Source organism: Micropterus dolomieu, linkage group LG01, assembly GCF_021292245.1.
Source record: "Micropterus dolomieu isolate WLL.071019.BEF.003 ecotype Adirondacks linkage group LG01, ASM2129224v1, whole genome shotgun sequence".
NCBI classification, from domain to species: Eukaryota; Metazoa; Chordata; class Actinopteri; order Centrarchiformes; family Centrarchidae; genus Micropterus; species Micropterus dolomieu.
Genome location: NC_060150.1, coordinates 10,884,038 through 10,897,426, shown reverse-complemented (window position 1 = coordinate 10,897,426; position 13,389 = coordinate 10,884,038). Strand labels below are relative to the sequence as shown.

The window sequence follows — 13,389 nt, the reverse complement described above, 5'->3', positions numbered from 1 at the left end:
AAGCGGGAACTCTGAGTCAACAGACTATTTGCTAAGGCATTCAGGGTCAATAAAAGAAGCTCACCTCTGCCTGTCAAGTGGTGTTTAATGAAAGCTAACCTGCCCTGTGCTGCGGCTAAAGCTCACATACATGTGAACTGGGAAGACTAACATGTGGGAAATTCTCATGAGGGAAAAAACAGCATTTGGCTCTTTATATACAAAACGTGTAGACGGGGTCAGTGTTTCAGGTCCTCTGTGTTCAAAGCTCCTGTCGTGTTTACACATGTACACACACACACACACACACACACACACACACACACAGCTTTGCTAACTACCTTGTTTCAGCCCTGAGCATTGGAGAGGGAAGGGATGAATAAAAGCAGAGACATGGCACAAAAATGAAAACAAAAACAGATTGAAATGGGCGACGGCCAAAGATGGAAATAGAAGCCAGAGAGGGGAGATAGACAGAGGTGGGTATTGGAGTGGGTCCTCAGTGGGATAGAGCACACAGTGTGTGCGTTTGTGTGTCTGCGTGCGGCTGCGTGTGCAGACCACCCTTGTCCATAATGAAAGCCAATCAGCTTGGGTGGCAGAGGCGTGTGCTGCAGGAAGAAAGCCAATCCACTGAACCTAATGAACCACGATTGGAAATCAGAGAGTGGCAGAGAAGAAAGAGACATAGATGGAGGAGAGCAAGAGCAATGAACTCATCGGCTTTCAGCGGAGAACCAAAGTGCTGAAAGAAGAAAAAAAGAAATAAACAAAGATGGAGGGAATGCTGAGAAAATAAATAAATAAAAAATGATGTGTGGGGAAGAAAGAAAGAGCACTGACCATGTCCCAATAGCCAGGGATAACAAGAACATTGGAGAAAAGGATCAAAAAGAGAAAAGTAAGAGATAAAGAAAGGTGAGAAGATTGGAGAGAGACAAAAAAGGAGAGGAGGGAAGGAGGGGTCAGCTCGGGTTAACACAAGGAAATAAGCCTCTTCTTTCCTGCCTTCCACACACAACACACACTCAGACACAGCAAGCCATGAGATTGGAAACCTCACGCATTTCATTCACACAAATAACAAATAGAAAGGGCACACACAGACATGTACACACACATACACACACACACAGACACACACCAGACGACGTGTTCATCCAGTTCGTTGGAAAGCCCCTGGGTTTATGAGTTCGGGAGGTCAAATCCCCTCGGCTGGGGATAATAGGGGAAGGCTACACATCACAACAGAGAAATGAACCGATAAGAAGCATGTGATCGCTGGTGTGTGTGTGTGTGTGTGTGTGTGTGCAGTCTGGGTCCACGATTAGCCTTGTATGTTTGGCTGGTTTGTGATGGTTGGGACAACATACGTTCAGTTGTATACCAGTGAAAACAACCGCTTCATTCATTGATGAAGGTGTGTGTGTGTGCGCACGCGCACTCACCCAGGTCCATGCTCTTGGACGCTCTGTTGCGAGGCATGTTGTCCTTGTCATTGGCCAGATGGCTGCCTGCATATAAACCTGCATCCATGTGGGGCGGCTTCTGAACCTCGCTACAAAACAACAGTCACAAGTACTTAGAATTAATCAATCAACTGATCAGTATTGACTCTTGAACTGGTGCAGCCAGAAGTACACAGGTCTTGAGACATAGTTAGTGACTTGTTTGCATCACCCAAACAAGTAGAAGTAAATTAAATTTAAAATTCACACAGAGAACAGATCATTCAATTTCCTCTACTCCAGATGGCATGATTCAGTAAAACAACAGCATGTGCTGTCTCCATTAAACTTACAGGAAAACAAGTATATTGAAGCCAGATTCTGACTCTGGCTACACGAGACACTGTACACACACACACAGCAGATTTTCAAACATACTCATTCAAGACTGTTCACAGAATCTTGCAAAACAGTCCCTTACTTTTATGATCTTCCAATAAACTCATTCAGTAGTTTCTTCACTAGATCCTAATTATGGGATTATCACTAGACTAACTCTCTTTGAATGTGGTATGTTTTACAGGTCAGATGACCTGCTGTAACACTGAGGAGGACCTCCTTGTACCACTTTTCCGACACTGGATTAGGAGGGGCTTTCTCTAACTTTCCGAAAAGCCTGTCCCACATTCACATCCACTTCCCACCTTGATTGGTCAGCTGTGCAGAGGTGATGAAGGAGCCAGGGCTTCAACTTCTCTCTCTAGCCCTCTTCTTTTCATTCTTTACACTATTTCTGTCATTTTTCATATGAACTACCGAGTGTAAATGTTTGAAAATGTTCCTACAGTCTGAAAATGTGCACTTTTATGGCCGTATTTAAAGGATATCACGCCTCAACCCCCTCTATGACGACTGGCTTCTCACTCCACCTTCAAGTCCAGCAGTTTGAAACAGGTATAAACACATTTTATTTCCAAGATGGTCAGACAACACGTCGTACAAAACACTTCTTTTCTAGTATAATCTGTCCGTAACCTAGACATCAAATTCAGGGAGTTTAAAGTTAATTTCAGGACTTTTAGCTGTGCCCCAATTCCATACTACATATTAAGTCTAAGTAGGTTTTGGGCAGTCAGTATGCATATAAAGATGCCCTTGAGTTTTTGAGTGGTTATGCACACTTGCCCCACAATGCAATGCACAATAGGAAATAGAAGAGCAGATCATAACAGGACAAAAGTTATTGTGGATGGTGGTGAGACAGCTCTAGGAAGACAGAAAAGAAAAAATAACTAGATATTTCAAAAAACATTTTCTTGTCTGTTCGTAAGGGGTAATAATCTTCATCACATGGTTTTCATATTGTGATTTTCCTATTAAGATTTTACCTCAAAACAAAGGTGAGGCCTGCTGATGACTGTGCATAATAGGTTTAAAACTAAAAAGAAAACCCATTCATTCTTCCAAAGCTTTAAAAACTAAAAGCAGTGCTGTGTAAAGAATGCTGAAGAGTGTCAGTGTGACAGCAGGCTGTGCAGTAGGATATTAACAGAAGCATCATAGCTCTTTCCAAGCTATATAACTCCTACAGAATTTACTCTATTGTGCTATTACCATAATTACTTATGCATAATGCAGATAGGCTATTGCAATTAGACTGTATAGTCTAAACAATGCATATGTGAGTTGTAATATTTAGTGTAATGGCTCTTCTTTATCTCATAACACAGCGACCCATATTAAGAGTGTCATTAGAATATACTAACTCTAGACCTGTGTATAGTTTAATGTGAGTGCTGATGGTGCAGTTTGCTGTACATTATGTGTGTGTGAGAGTGTGTATTATGTTGGGGGCACCTGTGGCGTGGGCGGGTTACAGGTAAGTCTCTATTAATTTCCTCCACAGAGCCGGGGGAAGGAGGCGGGGGGAAGCCTGTTTGCAACTCCTCATCGTCGTTGCCGTAGTGACCGTAGCTGCCATTGGTGGTCGCAGCGGGATATGGAGCTGAGGAGAAACACAAACAATCCACCGGGCAAAAAAAACAAACAATGATTTTGTTTGTCAGAGTAGAATCAAAGAAAAATTTAAAAAACAGACAAGGTGTTCATTTTAACACATTTTCAGTAGCATTTGGATTTTTAGGTTATTTTGTTTTGAGCATTTACCTTGATTTTGCTGGCTAGATTATCAAAAGTAAAGGAGAATTTGTTCTAATGTCAGTCCTTAAGGCAATAAAAGCTAAATCAATACTGAAAGTGTGTGTACACTATGATATCCAGTCTTCAGTGTTTTATATTTCTAAATATTGTTTTATTATTTATTATCTATATTCATCAGATGTGACAAGACACGGCATAAAGAGGGATATTTAAACACCAGACGCAATGAAAACCAGTGTGTCCTTCATTTGAGGATCAATACAGAGCTTAGCAAGGTCAGACATTTCAAAAGCACGTGTTCCACATAAAAAAAATACACAAATAAAAACACCCCATACACAATGCACATTTAAACAAAACCAAAACACACAATATAATTATTTCCATACAAAAGCTGCATTCTAAGTTCCATGCAACTCTTCCTACAACATTTCCCTAAACTGTAAACCCCGGGAGCGCATCATTTCCCCACTGTAAAGCCTTTGTGTTGAACCCCAAACCATACAAAATGACTGGAAGTATACTGCCGCTCCAGTCTGGTGGAGAGCTGACAGAGTCTCAGCTAGAAAAGCATCTCCAGCTCCCTGCATCCCAGGGGGTGAGGGAGGCGATGGGAGAGAGATAAAGAATGAATTTAAAACAGTTTGTTAGTCTTTTTTTCCTTTTCTTTTCTTAACACGACAGCACGCATGCCACAAAATACCCTGTATGCAAATCTGGCCCACTTAGAAGCCGTTTCATCAGCGTAATGATTCCAAGGTCAGATCTTTTGCACATGAAAAGCAACCATCGCGTTCAGAAAAACATAGTTAATGACTTCCCTTTCTACCGCTGTAAATATGCAGGGGCGACAGTGAAAAGAGATATAAAGACGGAGCTTGGACAATTTTGTAATGCAGTGCTATAAGATGCTTAGAGGGGCTGCTACAGTGACCTAAAAAAAAAAACACAAATGTCAGGAGCCTTGGCTAGGTGTCATGCTGTGCAGTGATTGCAAACACATACACACGCATGTATATAAATCACACACACATACACACACAGGCTGACAAATACACTGTGTGTACACACTCGGTTGAAGATAACGGGAGTACACAAACACTCCAACCCTAATGTTGACTATCTGACAGTGCAAATGGACAAATATTGTGCACCGTGTGATTTGTCGAGTGTGTGCTCACCACTCCCAGAGTTGCTGTATGCAGAGTTGTTGGTCGTCAGTGGAGTGTGACTTGCCCCGTTCATGGTGGGCCCTGTGTTTGGATGTCTAGAGGGTGCATTGTGGCCCCAAGGCTCCTGTCAACAAAGAGATGAAAACAAAAAAAATGGTTATTAAGGGCTCATATGCAAAAATCTGGGCCACATCTAAGCTAAAATTGTCATTTATGAAAAATGAATGATGTTGCCTTATACATCAGAAGATACTTTATTTTATTAGCCAGTGGGACTGGGCTAATGTATTTTTTATTCCTTTAGTTTGTCACATATCAGCTAATGTTGTCCACTACTACTAAATACAGGATAAATATACTAGCAGCATCTAACAGTGTTAATCCAATCCTACTATCATTTCTGGTGACATTTAAAAAAAATTGATACACATATGGTCACTGCTGCACCTGTAGAAAAAAACTGACTTGACTATGAGCATTAACACAGGTTTTAAAGCAAGAAATTTTTCTGTGCCTGAAATGTGTTCGGGGGTTTACGAAAGATGGAGGGGACATAGGGACTCAGATTAGCGTTCTGACATACACTTAGCTCGCGAAACATGAAGAAACACAATTCTGGGTTCACAAGAAAAAGACAAGAAGATAGTTGTACACTGGTTTGATAAAACGTTCAATCTGGAAATATATGAAGGGGGGTCTTTGAGTTTTAAACAGCATTCTGGCACCACCTATAATCAGTGCTTTAAGTGGAAAATATAGGTGCTGGGCAATATGGCTGAAAATGTTATCACGATAAAACATTTCACATCATTCAATATCGATTATTCTTATGATAAATGTCAAATCATTATAAGGAAGATTTTTACTCCTGAGTGAAAGTTGAAGAAACCAGATGGTTAATGGTGGTTTGAAACTATTTTTATGGTCAGAACAAACACTTAATTCCAAACAGTGGATCCAGTGTTTCCCATACGTTCATTTATTTGTGGCGCCTGCCACAATATCAACACTGACTGCCACATGTTGATTTCCAATTTTTTTACTAGGCCTATTTAGGTCCCTCTCTCTCTCCCTCATGAACACCACTGCACAAATCTGTCCAACACAACGCTGTCAGACGCCCAGCTTAAAAAAAGTTATTAGCAAGCACGCAAGGAGCCTAGCTAATAAGAAGAGTCAAGTTAACGTTAGCATACAGCTGGGTTGTCAAGGTTAGTACATTGTTTATAGCTGGTGCCACAGTTACACTGTCATTCTGTGGGAAATACTGGGATCACTTAACAAATCTGAGGTAAAACATTCAAAATAATTATGATAAAGTAACGTTAAATTTCAATTAAGTAATATTTTTTTCAGTCCCTTTTCCTCAACAAAGTACAGTGCTGATTTGTTTGTGATTCAAATGAATTAAATCAAACACTTATTGAAAATTTGTTACATTGTTATTGAGGAAAATTATATTGCAATAATTATCATTGTTTTATTGCCCAGCCCTGCTGGTACTCCCCATTCACATGGGAGCGTACGGCTACATGAAAGGCACCGAGCTTCTACCTGCTCTGCCGACAGAGATTAGCCAACAGGCAAGTATGGGAACAGATGAGCGCCACATAGAGCCCACCAGTAGCCTACGCAAGAAAAGTCGGACGTGACGCCAAAGAGTAAAATGTAACGTTAGAAGTAACTTACTGGTATCAGTGGCCCACTTCAAGCACTGCCTATTGTCAAAATTGATACCACTTATCTGTGAAGCCTTACTCCACCAGTGGAATACATATCACGAAAATGGCCTTGTTATGTTGGCAAAGGTCAAGATGATCCAATCCAGTAGGGCTGAAACGATTCATCGATTAAATCTATAAAATCGATTAATAAAATGCATCAACACAAATTCTTTGCATTGATGCTTCGTTTAATCCATGTAACTATATAGCACAGTGTTTCGCAGGGACATTTATTATTGTCGTACATCGCGTTTACGCTGTGAATCACGACGTGATTATGATGGAGCTGTTTGCAAAGTGAAGGAAGAGAGAGAAAACAGCGAGGGACAAAGAAGAAAGTGTCCAAAGTATGGGATTATTTCAAGCTAAAGAAAACAACAACTCTGTAATGTTAACGTCTGTCCACTGTAAAATGAAACTTATGTCGCCTCGGCAACAGCAAGATGCCACCTGAACAAAAAGCAGCCGGTGTTCTGCCAGCGTTGTTCTCCTTTTTGGGCCGTGAGTTGTAACCTCAGTCAAGAGTTAAGCTGCAGAGCTGCACCTTTTAACTCGCCTGCAGCTCTCTCTGTAGCTCAGACAATCCCTGCCACATGCATGTACTAATCGACCCTTTCATCAATATTCTTTGTCTTTATTATCGCCATCTTTATAACAACAAACAATGGGTGTTTCGTGTGCAGGATCGCTCATTTCCCATTTCACGTGTGTTTTCTTGACAAAATGTGGTTTGGAGACAAGCGTCTGGTGCCATAGCCGCTGACAGATCCTGTAGTGTTTGTGTGTCCCTGTCACCAATCAGTCACATAATGTGAACGCCACAAGGACTTCAAGACTGCTGTCATATTACGGCAAGTTGTGTGAACGGCACGAGCCTTTAGAATAACTTGTATAGCACTCAGGTGATTTTTGTGTTTGTAAAGCAGCTGTCTAGTTGTTGGTCTGATGTTTGCTGTATGACACATTATGAATTTCCGAAAGGACTAATAAATATCTATCACCTATAAACATGCACAGCTGATCTTGTTATGGTCGAGGGTACTTCTTAAACGACGCATCGATGAATCTATCAAAGCTTCGAATACTAAAATCAGCTGCAGCCCTACAATCCAGTGAAATATTTAGTCCAAAACGCATTATTATTTCAATAAATACACACGGACTGCTATTGCCTCACTTTATATTATATATAAAAAATGGATTGTGATTTTAAAATGTAGAAGCAGATCAATTCTATTATTATTATTAGGCTTCTTACTAAGCTTAAGCCCTTTTTATCCCTCACAGACTTTGAGAAGGTTATACATGCATTTGTCACAACACACCTTGACTTTTGTAATGCTCGGTATATAGGTGTTAGCCAGGCCTCCCTCTCTCGACTACAACTGGTTCAAAATGCTGCCACTCGTCTCCTTAATAGAACTCGTAATTCTATTGTTTCTATTGTTGGTTTTTAAAGCCCTTCATGGACTAGCTCCAATCTATATCACTGATCTGTTGAAGCCACATGCTCCTTCAAGGTCATTAAGGTCTGCGAACCAATCTCTTCTTGTTGTCCCTAAAACATGGCTCAAGAGCAGGGGGGATCGAGCTTTCTCAGTCCCAGCCCCGAGACTGTGGAATGAATTCATGTCAGACTGGCACCAAGCCTTAGGTTTTTTAAATTGCAACTTAAAACACATTTTTATTCCTTGGCTTTTAATCTGGCATGAGAACTGTATGTTTATTGTTTCATTTCAATGTACAGCACTTTGGTCAACTTGGTTGTTTTAAATGTGCTTTAGAAATAAAGACTGATTGATTGATTGATAGATAGATAGATAGATATATTAGCCTAACTACAGCTAGCATGTAAACAAAAAACGCGTCTACACGTTGACTTTTTGAGTGACACCTTAACTGACCCAAAAGAAACTTCCATTCCCTGTTCACTGCCTACAATAGCCAATGAGTGTCCACGTCCACGAAGTGCCAGTCCCCTTTCTTTCGGTATACACAGACACCGAGCCACCAATTGTGCTGAGGAAGACTGCTGCTTCACACACACCTAACACGCAACACTGAAAAAATATGCAAGAATATTTTCCACAGACATTATATATATATATATTAGTCGAATACAAAAACGCCTCATGCCGGAATTCCGGCACAATGCTGGAGAACTTTAAGCCCTGTTAACAGACAGGACTACAACTGGAATTCATATTTCATAAATTGTGGCCAACAGGTATAAACAGAACAAAAAGAGCTGTCTTGAATCACATTATTTCAGGGAAAATAGCTGTTGTGTGTTCAAGCAGCCTCGTTGCAGGTTGTTTGGTCTACACTACAGCAACTAGAGATTTATAGCTTTCACAACATCCTTAACAGCTCCAAACCAGCAAATGCACAAGTACCTTTTTAAACCACACCATACAGGTTAGTTGTGAAAGCATTGATATCATTCTTACTGTAAGAATGAAACTCTACAAATCCAACAATGCTTACGAGAAACTGCAGTCTACAGTACTGGATTAGCTACTATTGATGATGATTCATTGTATATCCAGAATCTATTCTACATTAATATCACCGGTAGTTTCACTTCTTATGAAAGCAAAAAAAGTAAATCTTGACTTTTCTTGGGGAGAGTGCAATTGCAGTTTAGTCCAACATACAACTACTCTACAAAAAAGGAGGATTTTACAGTTGAGGACAAAATTATTAGCCCCCCTTATGAAATTATACAAAACTCTTGATTTCTCCATGAAATGACCATTAACAGCAAGTTTTTATAGTGTATTTGTTTCCAACATAACAAAGACTACATGTCCACTAAGTTTGATTAGGATATGTTATTGATGCATTGAGTTGGAACAAGAAAGGGCAAAAATGAGACATCCAAAAGTATTAGCCCCCAGGCCATTAATAGTCAATAGTGTAGCCTTTCTGAGCCACAACTGACAACAACCTCTTAGAGTAGTTCTTTACTAGGTTGGCAGAGGTCTCCTGAGGGATTTTGGCCCATTCTTCCATTGCAAATTGTTCCAGCTGGTACTAATTGCGTCGTTTCCGAGCATGGACAATCACTGAGCATCCGCCACAGATTCTCAATAGGATTGAGGTCTGGGCTCTGTGCGGGCCACTCCAGGACCTTGGTTTGGTATCCTTCAGGAACTGTTGGACCAATTTCGATGTATGCTTTGGGTCATTGTCTTGTTGGAAGACCCAGCGACGACCTAAGGATAGACTACGAGCAGATTTCTGCAGATTATTCCTCAAAATTTCAACATAATGTTCTTTTTTCATGATGCCATGCACACCAACAAGGCTCCCTGTGCCTGAGGCTGCAAAACAGCCCCACAGCATGATACTCCCACCACCATGTTTAAAGGTGGGAACTGTGTTCTTAGGGTTGAAGGCCTCTCCCTTTCTTCGCCAAACATAAGCAACATAAGCTTCTTGCTGACATCTCTGACTATTTTCCTCGCCAGAGCCATCTTGCTTATGACCACGCCCAGTTTTGTTTCTTACAGAATTTGTCTCCTTGTACTTGGCAATGAGGCAACGTACAGCGGTTCTAAATACTGTGAAATGCTTGGAAATGGCAGTCTAGCCTTCCCCCTTATCATGAGCCTCCACTATCTTCTGTCTGAGATCAAGACTGATTTCCTTTGTCTTTGGCATGGTGAGTAAAAGTAGTCTTTTCAGTAGCCTCTCAATAATGTGTTCAAGTGCCCTGTTCCTTGGAGTCCTTTTATGCTGACTGAATGCTCAGGTGTTGTTAGGAAGCCAATTGGCTGCACAGATGTTGTTTGAAAGCTGATTGGTTAATTAGGTGTGTTTTGAGAGCAAAAATTCATATGGGGGCTAATATTTCTGACCACCCCATTTTTCACTATATTTGATATAAAGCAAGCCTAAAAATGTATTTTATATTCTAAAATGTACCAAAAGCTACTAAATACCATTGGTGAATGTTTGATTATATCAAGTTTTATCAATGCTACAAACATTGGGAAGAATTTTAGGAAAATGTTCTATAATTCCTGGGGGGCTAATAATTCTGGCCTCAACTGTACATTCAATTTGTAGTATTATAATCATGTCTTGCAACCAATCAATTATAATTCACGACGGTGATATGGGAACAAAGCTTTCAGGAAATAGGAGCCGATTTAGAACAATCCTCTGAGGATTTTGAATAGATGTGAAGTATAGGTGATGAATAAAATATCACAAAAAAGTCAAGTTGATCATAATTGAGTAAGAAATTTGTCATCCGTTCCCACAAAAAAGTTCCCTTTGTTTAATGGCAGCTAGACGTTCACTAGGAGAATGCTCTTACAGGAGCAACAAGGTCACAAGTCAGCCCTTTCCACATTCAGTACTGTACCTAAATATTATTTTGTTTATTAACTTTAATGGAGGAATGTTAAAATATTAAATATAATCTTTTGTCAAAATAGAGGAAAATATATTGTGGAATGCGCATTTCAAGAACAAAATGATTACAACAAAAGATAAATATATACTGATGCGCCTATGTCAGTCCTTCTGAAAACTGGTTTCAACAATATATAACTTAAAAAAAAAAAAAAGGGTGATTCTCTTTATGTGCACAATTGGAAACATAGTAATTAGTGAGAACACTGACAGACATGTTATTGAACAGCCATTCAGCACTACAAAAGGACCCTCGTGGAGGATGAAGCCTTTACTGGTCAAAGAGATGGGAGCTATAGCTGTCTCTCACACGTACACACACCAAGTAAAAACTGACACATACGCCTTACACTTATTTAAGCATTACAAAAAATAATTCTTAGACACACTGAACAATAATGAAGAAAGAAGAAAGCTGTTCCAATATCTGTGTCATCTCAAAGCATTGGGTGGGATGTATTCACAATGTCATGGAGTCCCTGAGGTATTATTAGTACCTACCATACATGTTAATGTCACCACATCATAGCAGTCAATCACTTTGAGCTCATGTGTGTATTGTATGCATTTGCACACAAAGTTCTGACAGCTCTTCTTCATGTGCCAGTGAAATATAAATCACATCATAGCCCTCCATTCATCCATATATCCATCCTTCTATCCATCCATGCATCCCTCAGTCTTCACAACCTGACGATTCGCCCCAGGCTATAAAAGCAGCCTAGCAGACAGGCAGTCAGATATCTTAATCCCACAACAATAACTAAACAGGAGGAGGGTAGCCCCAACCTACAGTTGCATACAATAGGCTTCTGAGAGGCTTAGCCCTGCCTCACCCTACTGTGTCACCCACCCCACCCACATAAATACTTGGCTCGGGATGGACAGCAAAAGAAACATTTTATTTCCATTTCTAGTATTATTTCCATCTTTAGTTAGTTTGAGTGTGCATGAGTGTCCCATTGTTTTACTGTTTATCTTTCTACTAAAGGACTGAGTGATAAAAGAATTAATAATTTCGGTTGAGCGTTCCAATTATGTTTCATTAGAGATGTTATTGTGGCAGTAAAGAATCTTCCAGTATGATCAAGAGTGAGAAAATAAGGGAGAAAGACAAAACGTTTTCCAAAAATAAAGCATCACATGGAGCAAATGAAAAGGCTTCTTGTCTGTGAAAAGAGTCAGCATGTTAACATGCCCACAATGACAATGCTATTATACTGATGTTAGCGTGTATAATGCTTACCATGTCTGCTATCAGTTTAGTGTGTTAGCATGCTAACATTTGCTAATTAGCACTAAACACAGTACAAATGAGGCTGATGGGAATGTCCGTTTGCAGGTCTTTGGTCACAAACCAAAGTGTTGGATACATCAGCATTTTGACCGTATAATAGGACCATGAATGTCTGTGCCACATTCATTACAATTAATCCAAGTTTCAGTCTGTACCACCGTGGTTAACCATTACTGCCATTCCTCTCCCTAGAGCAGAGGTCGGCAAATAAGTCTGGCATCGGGCCAAATTTTTCCAAGCCATTCTATGGCAGGCCAGAATAAACCGTATGAAATCATGTGCTCGTTTAGCTCAGTCGGTGCAGTGCGGGACGCCCAAAGGGTAGGTTGTGAGATCGATTCCATCTTATTGCGGATATTTTTTTCTCCCTTGTTAGACAAATTGAATAAAAGGACACTTTTACACAGGCTCACATAAAGCATGTGGTGCAGTGTATGTGCGTTGCGGCGTTTGATCCGCATTCATAAACCTATGGACACTTTTGGCAGTGCAGTTGATATTTTCATTTCCCTGAGAATATTCTGGGTCATCCAGTCACACGTTTACTGACGGCTTTTTCAGAGGTGTGTCAAGCAGGCCAGACACTCTCTTGAATTTCCTTCAGAACTCTTCAAAGTAAAAGCTCTTAATAAACTCGACATGAAGCATTGCTGCAAAATACATTCTTGCGCTTTTATTTTAGAGGCACAATCACTTAAGAGGAAGTGGTTATGTGAGAAACTGTTGATGTCATGAGATCCATTTCAGCACCAGCCGTTATCAATTTATTTATTTTTCTACAATCAAAGCAATCTGGCCGCGGGCCAGATAATATTGCTGGCGGGCCGGCTCTGGCCCGCGGGCCGCCTATTGCCAACCACTTCCCTAGCGCTACATCTTGCCCCATACTTGCATGGAAAATTATTGACATTAAGGATCTCCTAATGGAAAGCAAGATCCGGACAGAGACAATGATAGAAAGAAAGGACGCTTGCTTTAGGGAGCATATATGTTATCACGCTGTCTCACGGTGTCACCACGGTGACAGGAGAAAGACTATGCAGATATATACTGAACTTTGAACTGGGTTTGATAGCATTTATCCGCAGGGTTGGATGACTAAAATGCACGCACACTGATAGGAGTATGGCGTAGATGAGATGTAAATGCCACAATGGGCAGGTCAGTGGCAGTCAATGTGGCAA

General features: G+C 40.4%; 1 protein-coding gene across 4 annotated transcripts in view; it reads right to left on the bottom strand.

Annotated features, from left to right (window-relative positions):
* The window catches only part of pard3ba (par-3 family cell polarity regulator beta a), a 168,703-nt gene that overhangs the window by 72,621 nt on the left and 82,693 nt on the right, over positions 1 to 13,389 (bottom strand). For all 4 annotated transcript variants that reach the window (XM_046056761.1, XM_046056770.1, XM_046056789.1 and 1 more), the window contains 3 exons: positions 4,769 to 4,883; positions 3,285 to 3,432; positions 1,428 to 1,537 (listed from right to left, as the gene is read on the bottom strand). In XM_046056761.1, coding sequence (XP_045912717.1) covers positions 1,428 to 1,537; positions 3,285 to 3,432; positions 4,769 to 4,883 — 373 coding nt within the window. The remainder of the gene's footprint in view (positions 1 to 1,427; positions 1,538 to 3,284; positions 3,433 to 4,768; positions 4,884 to 13,389) is intronic.